We start from the raw sequence: 18827 nt of genomic DNA, 5'->3' as shown, positions 1-18827 counted from the left end.
TTGTGGGATCTTTCGCTGCGGCGCGTGGGCTTCTCTCTAGTTGTGGCGTGCAGGTTTTTCTCTCTCTAGTCGTGACGTGCAGGCTCTGTAGTTGTGGCGCAAGGGTTCCAGAGCACACAGGCTCTCTCGTTAAGGTGCGCGAGATCAGTAGCTGTGGCGCGCGGGCTTAGTTGCCCCGCGGCATGTCGGATCCCAGTTCCCTGACCAGGGATCGAACCCGTGTCCCCTGCATTGGAAGGCGGATTCTTTACCGCTGGACCACCAGGGAAGTCCCTTTTCTGATAACTTTGATCACACTTTTAAAATACGGAAATCTAATGGTAAAACTATTCTTTTGCAATCAAAAAACAATACATACAAGTCTGTATTCCACTTAGATCAATATAAGCAAAGATAGCTAGTGATTTGAAACCTGAGCTAGAAGATAGGCTCTTAGGAACTTTTAACGATGTTTTTTACTCCCTGGAAAAATGTGAATTGGAAATTACTAATAAATTCAGTAATGTGAAGGCCATGGCTTAAACTTTTATGTTAAATTTGTATAATTTAGGATTATGTTAATTAAATATCCACTTATCAGCTTAATGTTTAATATGTTAATGTTTAATATGGATCCTTATTAACTTACGGTTTCAAAGGCCAGTGAAATTCTCAAATCTAATGAAAACAGCGTTCAAAGATAAAATTCTATCTTCCCTTTCTTTTATGAGCCTCTTAAAGATTCAGAGCACCTTTTTAGAGGCCCTTAGAGGAGATTAACCTTTAACATCATCATTACATCTAACGTTATCACACTTTTACAATGTCACTGACACCACTTTTAACTTTAGGTAGTCGATTATGCTAACCATATTGTAAAACTTCTAAAAATTTTTTTTCTCAAATCTCATAGAGGAAGATTCTGCAGCTTTCCTTCTTGTTTTCCTCTGGCTCAGTGCTTTTCGGTAGAACTTTCTACAATGATGGAAATGTTCTGTATCTGCACTGTTTGGTACAGTAACCACTAGCCATATGTGGCATGTTGAGCAGTTGGAATGTGGCTAGTGCAACTAGTGAACTGAATTTCCGATTTTACTTATTTTAGTTAACTGAAGCTTTAAATTGAAATCGGCACATGTTGCTGGTGGCTACAATATTGGAAGCACAGCTTTGGTGTTCTTTTCAGAACAGACTGAATTCTGAGGACCCTACTTTTTTCTCCTAGTCAGTCTTAATTCCTTTCCTGGGAGCAGAAATAGTCCCCTTTTAATGTTACTGGTTATTCTTGCACTAATGAAGGTATTTTCTTTCACTATAACTCAATTTATAATCTATGGGTTTTACCATAAAATAAAAGTTTCTTTGTAGTAAGAATGCCAACATGGGTATTTAATTCTGTGCATTTCTTCCTTACACAATAGGGGATAGTATATCTTTACTCCTCTTAATTTGAGTCATCAAATTCTTTGGCAGACCTACTACTTTTCAAATGTATCTTTACTTGTCTACAAATATACCTTGGCAGTTTCTATCTGCCCTCTTAAGTGCTGTCCATGATGAAAGCAACATAGTGGAAAGAGGTTAGAATTTAGTGTGGATTCCAAATTTTCACCATGGCTTCCTGAGCAAGTTTCTTCCTTCTCTGAGCTGTAGTTGCCTCAGAGAGTTGTTATGCGGTTTCCTATCTCAGAGTATATTTGGTTTACTTGTCTTCCTCCTAACTTGACCCTAGAACCTTCTATTTCTGAACCAGTGTAGTGCCTGATATCAGAGTGGGTGCTCCATAGATGTTTGACTTTATTGAAAAAATGAAAAACTGTATTTTATTTTAATAAATGCTCCTCTTACTCATTCACACTGTTTGCTCTCTTTTTTTGTATCTGTACTTTGGGAGAAGGGATAAAAACTTCTTTGAAGAAACATGAAAGGTAGAGGCTTTTGGTGATTTAAAATAGATATTAATATTAATACATAGTTTTCTCCATAGTTCCTTTTCTACAATATTTCTATTTCTATTTCTACAATATTTAAATGATGAGGTGCCATTTTTATGGATGTTTATGTTCAAAAAAGTTTTCATATTATAGTTTTAAAAATAACTGGTCATTTAAAAATGTTTAGAGAGCTGTAAAATAGATGACTCAATCTAAACAGAATTAACTTGTGTGAAGCATTTTCTGAAGTAGACATCACCCTGAGTTGCTAATACATGCAATGAAAGTATCTATTGCTTTGCACATGTCAGGTACCCAAAGAATGAACTGAAGCAGATGAGAGGATAATAAATTCTATTATCCAAAATGTGAGTGCCCACAGATATGTGTTAGATAAAGAAACATTTTAAGTGAAGATTCTGAAAGCATGATTGATGACTGGTTAACTGTAATCTTGGGGAAATATAAGCCTCAGAATGTTTCAAGTAAAATTGAAAAAGTACAACTATACCAAACACAAATGTAAGGTTTCTTTTTGCAAAGCATTCAACCCAGTGTCCAAGAAAAGGCTTTCATCTTGAAAGATGAAAGAATTAAATTGAAACTAGGACACTGAAGGCTACTACAGAAGCATGCTTTTATTTGGGCATATGGTAGTAATCCACCAAACACATATTTATAATCTATCGGAGAATAACCAGAACAGATTTTCCAGGCAGAGATTCTGTCAGATCAGTTTGCTTTTTACTTTGGAAAAAGAAAGATACAGAGAAGCACATAGACCAATGTTATCTTTTTTATTTCAAAGTCACTTTAGTATCTCGCTTAAAAGAGTATTGCCTTCATCTTTATAAATAGTTCTTCAGGTGCTGAATGCCATAGATTTCAATGATCAATTTCATTATTTCTGTGCAGTCAAAAAGTTAACTGCATTGGAAAAGACATTATCATATTCTTCAGTACAATGAGTGCGTAACTAGATGTCATAGGAATGTAATGTCTGGTTTGGTTATTGATTAAAGAGTTAAACTATAGACATTGAGGATGCAGGATCAAATAATCTAAAATAAGAGGTCAGGGTGTGTGCATAAGTGTTTTGCACACAAAGACACTCAAGCACTTCTTGATTGACTAAGGACTTCTGATTTCTAGCTGTTATTTATTTATCAATATTTATTATTTTTTAATATTTTTGTTTATTTATTTATTTATTTATTGGCTGCGTTGGGTCTTTGTTGCTGCGCGTGTACTTTTCTCTAGTTGCGGCGAGCGGGGGCTACTCTTCATTGTGGTGTGCAGGCTTCTCATTGTGGTGGCTTCTCTTGTTGCAGAGCACGGGCTCTAGGGGCGCAGGCTTCAGTAGTTGTGGCACACGGACTCAGTAGCTGTGCTCGCGGGCTCTAGACCGCAGGCTCAGTAGTTGTGGTGCACAGGCTTAGTTGCTCCACGGCATGTGGGATCTTCCCGGACCAGGGCTCGAACCCGTGTCCCCTGCATTGGCAGGCGGATTCTTAACCACTGCGCCACCAGGGAAGTCCAATATTTATTTTTTGGATTTAAAAATACTGGAAAGAAATTGCACCAACTCGGTCAGATATACTGAGGACAAAATGCTTTGTAACTGGCAGAGAGAATTTTCAGTTAATATACTTGAAATTATTTAGTTCTGTTCTTTGCCAAGTAAAAGTATTGTTTATCAGGGATAGGTTTATCAGGGACATATTTGGCCTAAAATTAATCAATATGAACACAGAAAAGCTGGCCCTCAAACAGAATCAGGATCTCATTAAAGCATAAGTTTGTAATGTGAGGTCAATCATAGCACCTGTAGAATGAACAGAAAAGACTGTAAATACAGGAGAATAAAATAGAATTTCAAATTATAATTATGATACCTCAAACTTTTTTCTGTACTCCTAACTTTAAAAAAATTATTTCGTACCTAGCTTTTTTGAATAAGACATAGAATTTTATAGTTTGAATAGTTTGTTTTATATTAACCAGCTGACAGTGGAACTATAAATGGGTTGTAGGAAAGTTGGTCTTTTCTGTGTGACAGAATGCAGGTTCATGGTATTTTAGAGATATGCAGAACTCCCATTTTTTTCTTTTAGCCAAGAATATTGGCTGATAGACTACGGTCATTGTTTTAGGAATTAGAGATGAACTAGAGATCAGAGATACATAGTTGTTTTTCTGAAAAACATTATGAACTTTTAAACAAGACTTATGATACTTTTGAATATCCACTGCTAGGAATACCACGTAATGTGATCAATGGGGAAATATTTGTTTGAATGAACTATAGCAGAGCTATTAGCTTTGAGACAAAGATTCAAGTAGGTCAGATGTCCAAAAAGGAAATTACTGATAGGTCTGAGGGACAGTAGTTGCTGTGCTTGGTTGATTTGTTTCATATCACTCAGTAAAGGAGCAATTTTGTGGAAGTGGGGATCATAAGCCAATGTTAAGGTGAACGTTGTGGTATGAGAGGATGTAAAACATGGTCAACAGAGATTTCTTGTACCTGGGGTTGCCCCAAATGAGTCATCTTTTGCTATCATAAATCTTTAGTCTTTGGAAGCTGTTGTGTAACAAGGCTTATGTCTGTCTCCATCAGCCTTGCCCCTTTCATTCTGAAAGGTCATGGACAGTCAAGATAATTCCATTTCATGCAGTTTAGCATGTAAGTCCACATTCATGGTCTGTCCACTGGGGTGATGCAAGATTGAGGAAACACTGATTCCTTGAGTCTGTCGACTTGTTTTTGACTGACTTATCTTTTTAAATCCAACTCATGTGGTATGGGCTTGAGGCAGGGCTTTCTCCAAGGCTTTGGGCTTTCTCCAAGGCTCTAGCAGGAGCAACTAGCAAATTTGTCTTTTATTTACTTTTCTATTTTCAAAGGCTTTATTCTTATTGAAGCCTTCATCACATAAAAAATGTTTTTCCTAAACATAGTTCCCTAATTATGAAGTTCATAATTTAAGAACCTGAAGGTACTTTTCTGTGCTGAAAACAGAAATTATTATTGAAACAAAGATCTCATCTTTGAATCAGAGTATAAAGTACTGCAGTGATTTCTGCCCAGTTGTTTTCTATTCATAACATTTGTCACTGGACATCAGTCAGCCATAAGCCAAATAGTGTTCTGTCCAAGTAATGCTTTATTGTTTTTCAACTTTTTGAGATAAATGTTGGTGATGTTCTGCTTTCAGTAATTTATTTGAATACAAGAGAAATCAAGACATTAGTAATTTTCCCCCCTCAAATTAGCTTGTTTGGAAAGAAAAATCATACGAGCCTGTTGCATATACTCAATTAGTACAAAAATATATAAAAATTAAGCGTTTATCGTGTTCTCAGTAGTAACTACATCTGGTATGTATCTTTCTAAAAATTTTATATGCATATGATTTCTTCTCTCTTTCCCTCTCTTTGTATATATAGATGAAATGAGAAAAAAGTTACATTTGAATGTGCATATATACTATACATAAACTACTGAAACTTGCTTAAATAATTTTACATTATATCATGGACATTCTTCTTGAGAGCCTCATATTGATGCCTTTGTGGTGTGGAGGTGTATGTTTTAACTTTTGACAGGTATTACCAACATATCCTTAATATTCTAGCTTATTCGAAATAACTGTTTCTTACAAGAAATATATATTCTTTTTACAAAGTTTCAGCCTCCTTCTTAGACGTGAGCATTGGTTGGTTGTACATGATTATTAGGCTAAAGGAAGGTACATAATTTTTTGGATGCGTTTCAAATGTCTAAATGTGGTCAGCGTTATCTCTTCACAGGGCTCATTTGGAGGCCAGTGCTGAGAAGTGGAACAGGTTGCTGACGTCTTTAGAAGAACTGATCAAATGGCTGAATATGAAAGATGAAGAGCTTAGAAAACAAATGCCTATTGGAGGGGATGTCCCAGCCTTACAACTCCAGTATGATCATTGTAAAGTAAGTTGATCACATACGGTGTGTTCCTTTTAGTCATTCATTTTGATTTTGGTGAAATAAGTACTCAAAATAAAATAAAATATGTGAGTGGAACCAATTATGACAGGTTTTTTCCCCCCTCTGTTCCTAATTATCAGTATTTAGGCATTTTATTCAAATTGCATGCATTGCTCCCTTTTGTTTCAAATTAAGTTTTCTCTTCATATTTAACTGAAGGTTTTTTCAAACATTGCAGGTATCTAAAGCACTATATTGCTTTTAGCTGATCATGAAATTTATCTATTTCTAATAGATTTAAAAATATTAATATATTATATGGGGGGAAATTTTACTATAAGTTAATCTTAAATTCAGAAGTTACAGAGTCATAAAGAATTACATACTATCTTGTTTTATTAAATGAAAGTAGAAAAAATAAGGACTTGTAGTAGTAAGAAAATAGAATAGATATAAATCTGAAAGCAAATGAAGACCATTGTATTTAAGATCATTCTATGGGTTTTTGGTTTCTTTTGTCTGAACTTAGACCCTTTTTTGTCACATTTTTATTCTGCTCAAATATCTATCTCTATGCAAATTTGTACTTTTACTCTGAAAAGCAGATATACTGAATGTTATCAACTGACATGTTAATTCTTATAACCTTGTATTTTTTAAATTCTTTGCCTCATTAACTTTTCATTCGTTTATATATCTTCATACCCATTTTCTCATATATCACATATCACCTTGTTTTTTGTTTTTTGTTTTAATGTAAATTTTTATCCATTATCATAATTTATATTTTTCTTCGTGGACAGAAAAAACAAAGTCACCTGTGAAATTTCTGAACAGCAAATACACGCACAGCTAAGCTAGCGTATAATCTAGTAGATAAACTTGCAGAATCATAACATATTCCACTATAAACTTATTTTTAAAAACAAACAAAATTTACCTTTTTAGGACCATCAGAACCAAACTAAGGAGCACAAATGGCAAAAGTTTAAGACAAGAAGGTCCCACAAAATTGTGCAACAGCTGTTGATGTGTTCTGGGTGTGCAGTAGCCTTTTTTTTTTTTTTCTCGCAGTAGCCTTTTATAAAGGTTTTCACTTCCATACTTTTACACACAATAGGTATAGCCAAAACTGTGTTCATCCTCAAGTATCTTTTTCCCTAATCAATCACATTCATGGTGAAAATTCACATATCTTATTGGACAATTCTTTGCAATTTATTTATATTATCACCAAGCAGGAGGCAAACTAATATGCCTTGCATATATAAGTAAAATACCAACAAAACAATAATGTGGCCACGCTATTACCAAAAGCTTTAAAACCAGTTTAAACCAAATCTCTCAACCAGTTAGATGTTAAAGTATGACTTTTCAATGCATTAGGATGCAATGATTAATTATTTCATTCTATATGGAATCCTTTTACCTCCTAGCTGCCTATTTCTATAAAATGAACTTCCCAGATATACAATTCTGTACATTACAAAATTATTTTCTATTACAAGAGACTTACTTTCTGAGTTAATTCTAATAATGACCTTAAAAGAACCACAAATATTTTCTATTTGCTTTTTGACTGTAATTTTTTTGGTTTTATTGTTTTACTGTTCCTAGTGAACCTTTTCCTTTTTCTCATTGCAATTTCTGTTGAATTCACTTCGAAGTCTGCCTGCTTAGAATTTAAATGTCACTAAGAGAATTATAATAGTACCTAACATTTATGAATAGTTTTCTCCACACTAGAACTGTGTTAATGACAAAAATATATTATTTCAACTAAACAAATGCTATCACCTTGTTCTGTTATATTTTTTCCTCTTCACATGCAACGCAAGTTCTTATTCTAAATCTGTACATTTTAATGTGATGTTAGAACTCTGTTCTCATTTAAAAACTGACAAATACTAACACATGCTTCTTCTAAAGGAAGACATCCTCTATATTATAAGTTGCTTCGATACAGAATGATAAGACCTTGAAATTTATCTTATTTTGAACGCTTGTGACCAGGTTATTCAAGTTACCATTTGGGTAAATTTTCTCTTTGTACTTGAAAAGAGAATATGATAGAGAAATAGCTCTAAGATTAAAATAAAAAAGGAAGACACTGTTGGTATATAATATGCAAAAAATAATAATGATGATAGAAGATTTAAAATTACTGATGTAAGAAAATAAATTTCTCCTTACTTTTTTCAGTTTTCCCTTCTATTAAATATTCTATACCCTTTTTGAGGATTCAGGTATTAGTGATGAAGTAGAATAATGCAAAGCTCTTCTAATGGAAGTGCTTTGTTAAGGAACAAAATGCTCTTGTGACTGTATGCTACCATTTTGATTAAAACTGAAATCTTGAGGTAGGAAATGATTGTCCACTTCTAGCTTTAACAAGTAAAGTGCACATCAACATTTCCAGTATGTGCTGGCTATGTTCTAACCCCTGCTCCCACCAAGGTTACCCTGTTTTAGATTGTGTTTTGTTCTGTCTTAGGGTGCAGTTGCTCTGCTTCAACCCTTTGGACCCAGGCATTTAGATAATAAAGGTAATATTGATAATGATGCTGATGGTAATGTCAGTTCATTCATTCAACAAGTATCTGAGTGCCTAATATGCATCGGGCCCTATTCTAGGCACTGGTGAATCAACAAACGAACATAAGTTCTTGCCTGGTTCTGAGCGATACAGACATCAGACCAATAAGCAATAAATATATAATATGTCCCATGGTAGTAAGTGCCATGGAAAAAGTAAAGCAAGGTCAAGGAGAGAGAGAGGGAGGGGATAGTATAGGCAGCAGAAGTGTTATTTTATGTGGAGAAGCTTAGGAAAGTGGCGTAAGTGGGGTGATTTTCAAATAGAGACCTGAAGTTCAGGAGTTCAGGAATGTATTTCAGTAATCCAAGTGGGGGATGGTAATGACTTGGACAAGGATATCCCAGTGGAGATAGTAAGAAGTAACTGGTTTCTGAATATATTTGGAAATAACAACAGGATTTGCTTATGGATTAGATGCATGGGCTGGGAGAAAAAGAGAAGAGATGTAGTGTCAGGAGTCAAAGATTTTTGGACAAAGCAAATGGAAGAATGGAAGTATCATTCAGAAAGATGTGGGAAACTGCTGGATGAGCAGTCTGGGGAGGAAATTTAAGAACTCGTTTTTTGACATTTTAAGCTTAAGATGCTTATTAGGCAGTTAGATATACAAGTCTGATGTTGAGGGAAAGGTCAACAAATCAAAATTATCAGCATTTATATTAGCCGTGGAATTGGATGAGATGATCCAGGGAGTCAAGAATTCCAAGACATGAGCCCTGAGGCACCCTACCTTTAAAGGTTGGGAAGATGAGGAGACTGAGAAGGCAGAGCCAGAGGGTAGAAGAGCCAAGAGAGAACAGAGTCTAGGATACCAAAGGCAGAAAGTATTTCATAAAGGAGGGTGTAATCACGGAGATCAAATATTGCTGAGAAGTAGAATAAGATGAGAACAGAAAAGTGACCATCTGTAGACAGTCTTGTTGACCTTGACAAGAGTCATTTCAGTGGTGTGGTGAAGCTGGAAACCTGATTGGTGTAGATTCAAGAAAGAATATGAGCAGAAGTATAGAGAGCCCTTTCAAGGATTTTTACAACAAAGGAAACAAAGAAATGAAACAGTAGCTGGAGGGAGAACGTGAGGTCAAGTAATGGTTTTGTAAAGATGGAGGATAATTCAACATGTTTCTATGATGATGGGAATGATCCTGTAAAGCAGGAAAAGTCAGTGACGCAGGAGGGAGGGTACCATGTAGGGACAGTGATAGGGTGGGATCTAGTGCACAAGTGGAACCGTTTGTATTAGGTAGAAGAGCTCATCCAGTTTAACAGGAAGAAATGTGGAATATATGGGTACAGATGAAGGTAGATTGGTACATGTGGGTGTGGGAACTTATAGATGTTCTCTTTCTATTGTCTCTGTTTTCTCAGTGAAATAAGATGAAAGGTCAACAACTGAATATAAGAAGAGGGAAGAAGATGTGGACATCTGAGGAGAGAGGAGGTAGAAAATGTAGTGTAAAAGTGGGTGCATCAATAAACTAGGAAATATACCAAGACCGCAGGGCAGCATAACAGGCCGACCTGGAGTCAGTGCTCATGAACTTAATGTGAGAACAGCCAGTGTGAATGTTTTTCTTCATCCATGTTTAGTTGCTCCAGTGAAGGTGAGGAATTAATTGGAGAGCTGAACTGGAACAAGCAAATGTGATGGAGTAAGACAGGGGCCAGGGAGTTACAGAAATACAAGGGAGTTGTATAATGAGTGCTCATGGGATTGAAGCTGGCTAAGGGGAGATGTGAGGATATGGGAGATACGAGGGGAAGTAAAACGGTGTTCAAAGTCAGCGCTTCAGGGGGCTGAAGAATTGTTCAAATTGGGAAACTGGGAGCACGTTCTATAAAGAAAACAGGTGGTGGTCAGAGAAGGGACGCTGAAGTCGAATTTATGGAGGGGTGCATTTATGGTTTATGACAACGTCCAGTGTCTTTTTGCTAAAATGAGCTGTGCGAGTTGGGTGGAGAATAAGGTCTTAGAGGAGAGCAGGTTGAGGAGCTGAGAGGCTGGGTAGTGGAAGGATTGTCTATGTGGATAATAAAATCACCATGACCATGAGAGAGAGCCAGATGTCAAAATGATGATGAAAGAAGGAAGGGTAATGGTGATATAGTTTAGAATTCTAATATAAAGATGATGTTTTCATATTCCATTAATCCTCTGAGTCTTAAAACTACTCAAAATCCCCTTGGTTGGGGATGGAGGAGGGGAATAGTGTAAGTTGGATATAGATTGTCCCTGCTTTCTAGATTTCTTGGTGCCTGGTTCTAGACTTTCTCAGGTTACTTCTTTATCACAATAGCTATCATTTAGCACATTGTGCATGATCCAGACTACTGTTGAGGGATTTTTCTTATCAGTAAGTCAAGAGTTTCCATTTAACAGTCTGTGCTTCTTTAACTTTCTGAGTTATGTATTAGATGGTTTATATGAATAGCCCAGATTTTCTGAGTATGTGTTCTCACTCACTGTTATATCCTCACTGGAAATAGTCCTTTGTAGAGGTTTGTGTTGATTCTAGATTCTAGAACATATTTTATCATAGTCTGCCTTCCAATTTATCAATGATCCAAAACTATAAGTGTTCTTAATATTATATATTATTAATGTTTGCCAGAAGCTTCATATTTAACTCTGAGAACTAAGCAGGCTAAGATGCTAGGAGATATAAATTATGGAATAGTGTTCAGAGTAAGTTTGTGGAGATGTGTATTAGTTTCCTAAGGCCACCATAATAAAGCTCATAAACAGGTGGTTCAAACAACACAAATTTATTTTCTCATAATTCTGGAGGCTAGAAGTTTGAAATCAAGATGTAAGCAGAGTTGGTTTCTTGTAAGGGCCCTCTCCTTGGCTTGTAGATGGCCATCTTCTCCCTGTGTCTTCACATGGTGTACCCTGTGTGGGTATCTGTCTTAAAACTGCTCAAAATACCCTCTTTTTATTAGGACCCCAGTCATATCGGATTAGGGCCCACCCTAATGAATGTCCTCATTTTAACTTGATTACCTCTTTAAAAACCCTATCTCCAAATACAGATACATTCTGTCAAAAGTAACCTTCTTTCCCAACTGCCACGAGTAATGTTTCTAATTGCTATAAATTATTACAAGGAGGGCGAATCACTATAGTTCGTACAATTAGGGTAATATTTAAAGATGTGACACCTACCTGTAGTAGTTTACCTTTCTTACTGAACTTCGCCAGCTATAGGCATTGTATAGTCTAACTGTAGTGGAACCTCAGCCTTGCCTATGTTCTAACCTAAGTCTCTAATTTATCCTCGATCTTTTCTTAAAATCAAAATCCATTTGGGTGTACATGTGGTAGCTCTATGTTTCAGGCAAGATTTTTCCTTCCCATGTCCTTGGAGATATCTTTTCCCCTGGTCTTCAGATTTTTTTTATCAGGGAAAATCTTGTGTGTGTCTGTGTGTGTGCGAGTGAGTGTGTACAACTTAGAATTGTCAATTATTAGGATTGAAAGGAACCCAAGAAATAATTCAATCCAATCCCCTTATTTATAGTGGAAGCAAATGAGAGGCATATGATTTAATGATATCTGAGTTTTCCTTCCTCCTTCCTTCACTTCCAGCAAATACTTATCATTTACTTAGTGTGTCTGGCAGTTTCTAAGACACCAGAAGGACACAGGTACAGAAAGCAGACACAGTCCCTGTCCGCATGGAGCTTCCACTCAGGGAGAGCCTATGTTTGTAGCTCTCAGACTTACAGTTCCTATGTCTTCTCTGTGCTATGAGAAATCATTGCCAACAAGGTTTGTGGCTAAGCTGTGAACTGCACATTGCTGTCCCAAATCTCTGGTTGTCTGTCTAACCACCCATTTCTCTAACCCCCTACTTTGATCCCTTGGTTATAATTCAGGCATGTTTTCAGTTCGTGTGCACATTTACTACCAATCTTTTTTCCTTAAGGGATTGTAGAATTCTCTTCAATTATAACATTACGATGTAGCTTTAAACAGAACATAAAATAATTTTTAAACTAATTTTTTCACAGATATGTTTAGCATTAAATGTAGCATTTAGTCTTTTTCTTTTCGTTTTTTCTATTATTACAAACTTTGTAATTTTTTTCTGACTTCTTGGTATTTAAGTCTCTGTCATAATAAATTTTAAAAAATCTTTTTAACTTCAAAGAACTCTTGCCTTATGACTTAAAAGTATATACCTAGTGAGAACAATCAAAATCAACCCTTAAGTGGTTTGATAATAATATTAGGCAAGATATTTTGTTCTCTAAAATTTTCCCATAGAAAGAGGGGACCTTGTATTTGATTTCAAACTCATTCTCTCATTTTACAGGTGGCTGTCTGAATTACTTTATTTTGAACCACACACTACTATTTAGGGAAGTTGAATTAATTTGACATAATCTCTCCAAGCTCAAGTAGAATATCTTGAGATTACTAGATGGATTTCTTTTTAAATACGAGGCAAAGAAGTTTAACTCTGATTTGTTAATTATTCCAGGAGATGTGATCACATAAATGCAGGTCTTGAATATCGTTGTACACAAATCTTTTAAAGATCAATTTAGAAAGAGATACCATATGTTCTTCTGCTATGGACAAGACAAATACACATCTACCAGATACATCTGAAAACCACCTGTGCTGATGTTACACTTAATTAACACTTAAGTTTTACATTAAAATTTTCAGTGACGTTATATACAAACTAAAAAACAAGTCTATGTCTCAGAACCTTAGGTGGATGTGGGGTTACTACATGCTGGAAAACTGTTAGGCGACTCAAAAGTTGCTTCCAGTGATGTCAAAATCTGATGTCAAGGAGTCATATGAAGAATTTGAAGAAAATAATTATAGGTAGGCATCTGACTATTTAACGCATATCCTCAGCAGTGTATGTATTCAAGTTCACTGAAAACTTTTCTTTGGCTCTTCTCACTTGGATAGTGGTGTATTATTCTCTATTCTAGGCACCTTATGTTGGCCCTGTCTGTACAGTGATTGAACCTAGCACGTGGGCTTAGGTAGATCGGATTTCAATTCCCACACTAAACCTATAAACTAGGCTTTGGGGCATATTCTCCAATCTCTGCTATCCTGTTCTGACCATCACTATGTATAAACCACTTAGCAGAGTACAAATAGTAAGTGTTCAATAAGCAATAGCTGTTTGGGGTTATTCTTTAAACTAGGACTTATTTTATAGTATATTTTAAATTTTAGTTGCTCTGTGTCTGCATTTTGTATTTTTCCTTAGATTCACTACGTTTGGGCACTATAAGTTTTGACATCATAACATACACTTGTTGTGTTAGCCTATTGGTGCCTTAAAAAAACTTAGACTCCTCAAATAATTGGACGAAGCCATTGAAGCAACAATATTTTTGAGAATTTATATGGGATAAGATATGAGCCTAGAGACTGGAAGGTGATTTATTTCTTGTTCTTAATAAAAGAAAACAGCTTATCATGGAAAGGCCAAGCCCATAAGACACTTCTGCATGCACTGCCTTTAGTTAACTTATTAAAGGCTAATAGGCAAATTATATATGTTTAACCATGAATCTAATTACCTTGAAAGGCAATATTTGAGTGTTTATAAGTAAAAGAACAGAAATAGTATACATTATCTTACATTTGCATCTGTTTACCCTGGATCCAGTCTGCTTGCACCATCTACAGAGGGTTAAGAGACGCTGGTATCTCAGATACAGGTGTTCAGTCACCTCAGATACAAAGGGGTTGGTGTATGGGAACTCATATATTCTCAAAGTTTTCTGAGTCCCACATATATTTCTATACTCTAGTCCTTTATATGTACATCAGTGATTTAATGACACTTTTTCATAACCTTTCTTTGACAATGGCAGTGCAAGTCACTTCATCATCCATCCATCCATCCATCCACCCCCACTATTCACGGAATGACTTATATGTTGAATTGATGCTGAATATACAGAGGGCAATAAGGCACAGCCTCTACTCCAGTGACATATTTTAGTCATTCCTATACCTAAACGCTCCATGCTTGTGACTGTATCCAGAAGGAATATTATACATTTAAATGTTTAGGTGATGGCTCTGAGACTTCAAGGTCAGAGGTACTGTAAGGTCATACTTCAAAGCACCTCATCCGCTCAAACACCTAATAATTATAGATAAAATGTAAAAAACAGAAAATCAAGCATGGCAAAATTGGGCTCCAAAATACAACAAACATTCCATGGACCAGAAACAAATCAGAAAAGCAAAGTAGTTAGTAGGGTTGATGCTTCTTGAAAAATGTAGCAGTCCTAGGCAATGAGCAAGCAGAAAGCCCCACAGCAAAGGCTCAGCTCAAAAATCTATCTTATACAGTGAAGTGGGTGACTCACGGATTGGCATCTTTCCCTTCTATTATGTAAATGTTCCAGGAACTGATATTATGAAACATCAATATATTTTGGACCCTTAATTAAATACCTCTGCTTTCTTGGATGTTTAAACCAGTGACTCAGAACATTAATAGATTTTCAGCAACAACCATAATAAATACTTTGTTCAATGTTTTAACAACCCATCACATAGGCAGACTTGTTAAATCATAATCATAATCATAAGTCAAAGTGCCTTGATGGTTAAGTGTTTGGCGTGAGACCTGGTCCACAGTAAATACTCAGTAAATGGTGGCTAATCTCATCTCACATAATTGCTGAGAATTTGTCTTGACAGTTTTGATCATTTTTGTTTTGTTTAAAACTGTCTAGGCTATATGGGTTGTTTTAATTAAACAAAACCATATTAATATCTGCTATTTACTGTCCAGCAGAACTAGCCCCCCATTACAATCTAGGGTCAACCTGTTAAATTAAACAGGAATCGTCTTCCAAACTTTTTAGGTATCTGCTTGGTAAACAACACAATCATATTATTTTTTTTCTCACATAGATACAAATTTCATCCTGTCAAATGTCAAAATAAATTACTACTTTAAAATATATAATATTTCTAATGACTTCTAGAATAAATAGATAAAGTTGAATTTTCCCACTTATTGACTTAAATTTGTAGTATCATTTAAAAAGTGTTTTGGAAAGTGGGGTCACTTATATGTAGCTTCACTTTCAAAAGTGTGAGATTATCATTCAATCAACAATTACTTAGAAAGCACCTATGATGTATGTAGCGTTCATTTGTAATGTTATGAATTTACTTGTCAGATACTTGTAGATTGGATAAAATTGCAGATTCAGTTTTTGCTATTCAATTTGCACTTCATTTTCATAACAATGTACCTATTAACTTAGGTAGGAGCAGTTATCAGAGCTCTAACACCCTTTCTGCTGTATAATGCATGTTTGACTTTAGAAAAGGAAATCACCAAGAATAATTGAAAGTGTATGATTCAGGTACAGTATCTTAGGGGCTTTTCCATTCCTTCAGGGCTATTCTGTCCTTTGCTTAACCCAATTGAATTCCTATATTCAAACCTCATGATATAAGAATCAGGACATTTGGGCCTTAAACTGAATTGCCAAGATACATTTGCAAGCTTACTCATTAAAATAACATTGTCTTTAAGACAGCAACACTCCACCATTAAATTTAGTCTGTGTGTGTTTGTGTGTGTGTGTGTGTGTGTGTGTGTATGGTCATTCTCCCTACTAAAGTAATCTGACACTCTGTCTGCAAACCTGAAATTTCAGTGTCTTGCTGTGTTATGAAGTTACCTAATGAAAAATTGGCCTTCTTCTAAAATTGATTAAATTATTTCCCAAGTTCCCCTTCAGCCTCTGCCACCTATGTTGACTGCCTTCTTATTAAAAGCACAGCCCCCTAAGGTCTGTTAGCAAAGTCTGTGTGAAGACCTGAAGCAGCAGTTCTCTATGTGAGCCTGCACCTACCTGCCACACCCCATTCAGTTAACTGCATTTGTCTCCCAAGCCTGATGTGGGTAATTGGAACCTCACCCCAAAGGGTCATAGAATATCTGAGTTTAGAGGGAGAGACAAGGCATCCTAATAATTGTCAGTCCCTAGTGGTGAAGTTAAAGAGTAGACAGCAGATGTAGGCAAGTAGAGGTCTGTAAAACCAAGCAATACAGCCCCTTGCTAATGAACTGCCTCTGGACATATTTAGCCCAGAGACAGTTTCATTTATCTAACAGTTTATTTATTCATTCAGGAAACTTTTGAGTTGCACCCGATGTTTGCTACATACTTTGCTAGGGGCTGAGCATACATCAGTTCCTAAGATTGTTTTTGTTGTCACAGATTTCACCATCTAATGGCAGAGACAGGCTCGAAAACAAGTGACTAAAGTAGATATCAAAAGCACTGTAATGTGAGTATGAACACACAGCCAGGGAGACAGAGATAAATCATGATTGTTTGTACTTGGGAAGGTTGGAAAAGCTCCATAGTGCAAGTATGTAGCCTTCTAGCTGGGAAGAGACCTTGGAATAAGAATTCACTAAAGAGTGTTATCAAAACTCCTGGAGGGAAAATCCTCCAAATTAGCCATGGCTCCAAATGAGCCATGGCGTGACTTGGAGTATGCAGTAGAGCAGGAGATGTTGCTTCCCTCCCTCTTTGTTTATATGTAGAACAAGGCTGAAAGAGAGAGAAAATATAAGTTCAGGACCTAATACAGCGCCTGATGATAGGAAACACTGAATATATTTGCTAGATGAAGGAATACATTTATGTGTGCACATATTTTTTAAAGTGTAGGGAAGAATACCGTTTTATTACTGTGAGAAGCTAGAGGATTCCCATCTTAGTTTTAGCATTCATACTTAGTATTCTGATTCAGGCATCATTTTTTATGTCAATGGGGTGGAACCAAAATGAATTTATATATTAAATGTTCATTCAGGGACATTAACCAAAACTTTTGAAACACTATGGAGATTTTTAAAATTTTGTCTGCATACCAATGAAAAGTAAGCCTGTTTTCTTTCCCTTTTTTCATGTAGCTTTATTAGTGCTATCAAATTTAACGACTCTGCTGCCCTTTTTTGCTGTCATACTATAATGACTTCAGATCTGTATATGCTGATTTAGCCTTGCAAGCAAGTTGGGAAAAAAAGTAAATTACATTCTAACATATTCTCCTTATGTTTGTATCATTTTTTTTTTTTTCTGCTTGCATTCTCCAATAATGAGTTAAGTGCCTTTTTGAAACCAGAAGCTAAGAAATCCTGCCGTACGAGCAATACCTATTTGTTACAGTTCAGATGCCTTGCATAATGGATGTGCGTCCCACGCAGTCACGATCACACAAGGTTCTGTTTTTTGAAGGGCCCTGCACTTGATTTAATGCTCTACTGCCGCCATCATGAAATTCTTAGTAATATTTGGACAAGGGGCCCTGCAATTTCACTTTACACAGCGTTCTGCAAATTATATAGCCAGAGCTGCTCGCATCAAAAAGAAAAACATTAATGTATGTTTTTGACATACATAAAGCAACACTTTTACAATAGCAAAAGCCTCTTAAAACTTACTGCAAGCATCTCTTTTCTCCTCAAGTAAGTAAGCTGTCCTGAGTCCCCACTCTGAGTTATATGTCCCTCATTGTAACTTGTCATGTCTCTGTTTGTTGATGTTGGCTGAGTTGTGACCATTATTTGTCCTCCCTTTCCTGTTGACTCACTAAGTGTACTTCTGTTCTGTCTCTTTACCTGACTTCTGGGATTCTACTCTATCCCGATTTTCTTCTCACCTCACTGGTAGCTCCTTCTCAGTTTCCTTTGTTAGTTCCTCCTTCTTTCCTCAGCCTCCTAAAATTGGGATGCCTCAGGGGTCAGGCCATGCAAGATTCTTTATATTGTGCTTATTCCTTCCTGAACTCATCTGACCTCCTGATGAGTTTTACATGTCATCTGTCAATCACTCCCAAATTTATATGTTTACATACCATCTCCACCTGGGAATCTCCAGCTTAGTGTATGTCTGAACTAAATTCCTGAACCTGCCCCTCAAAACTTGTTCTACCCAGTCTCCCTCATTTCAACTGATAGAATCCTATTCTGATTGCTAGGTAAAAAATAATCACCTTCAATCTTGTCTTTCTTGCATATTCAGTCTGTTAGGAAATCTTGTTGGTTCTACATTCAGAACACAGAATTTGAGTCTGTCTACCTCTTACCAGATGTTCAGAGCTACAATTACGTCTCTGTTATTCTCAGCACAACAGCCAGAGTGTTCCTATTCAGATAAATCAGAAGTCTGTAGTGACTTCCTATGTAATTCAGAATAAAGGCGACAGTTCTCACAACGGTCTGCAAAACCTACATCATCTGACCTACCTCGCACTGACACCTTGCTCATCTTATTCTTACTATTTTCTCTCCTATATGCTGGTTTCAGCCACACTGTG

General features: G+C 36.2%; 1 protein-coding gene across 8 annotated transcripts in view; it reads left to right on the top strand.

Moving 5' to 3' along the window:
- The window catches only part of UTRN (utrophin), a 519047-nt gene that overhangs the window by 363294 nt on the left and 136926 nt on the right, over positions 1 to 18827 (top strand). For all 8 annotated transcript variants that reach the window (XM_061207128.1, XM_061207126.1, XM_061207127.1 and 5 more), the window contains one exon: positions 5727 to 5883. In XM_061207128.1, the coding sequence (XP_061063111.1) occupies positions 5727 to 5883 (157 nt within the window). The remainder of the gene's footprint in view (positions 1 to 5726; positions 5884 to 18827) is intronic.

The sequence above is a fragment of the Eubalaena glacialis genome, chromosome 12 (genome assembly GCF_028564815.1).
Source record: "Eubalaena glacialis isolate mEubGla1 chromosome 12, mEubGla1.1.hap2.+ XY, whole genome shotgun sequence".
In the NCBI taxonomy this organism is placed as follows: Eukaryota; Metazoa; Chordata; class Mammalia; order Artiodactyla; family Balaenidae; genus Eubalaena; species Eubalaena glacialis.
Note: the sequence above shows the minus strand (reverse complement) of the source record. Positions and strands in the feature narration are given on the sequence as shown.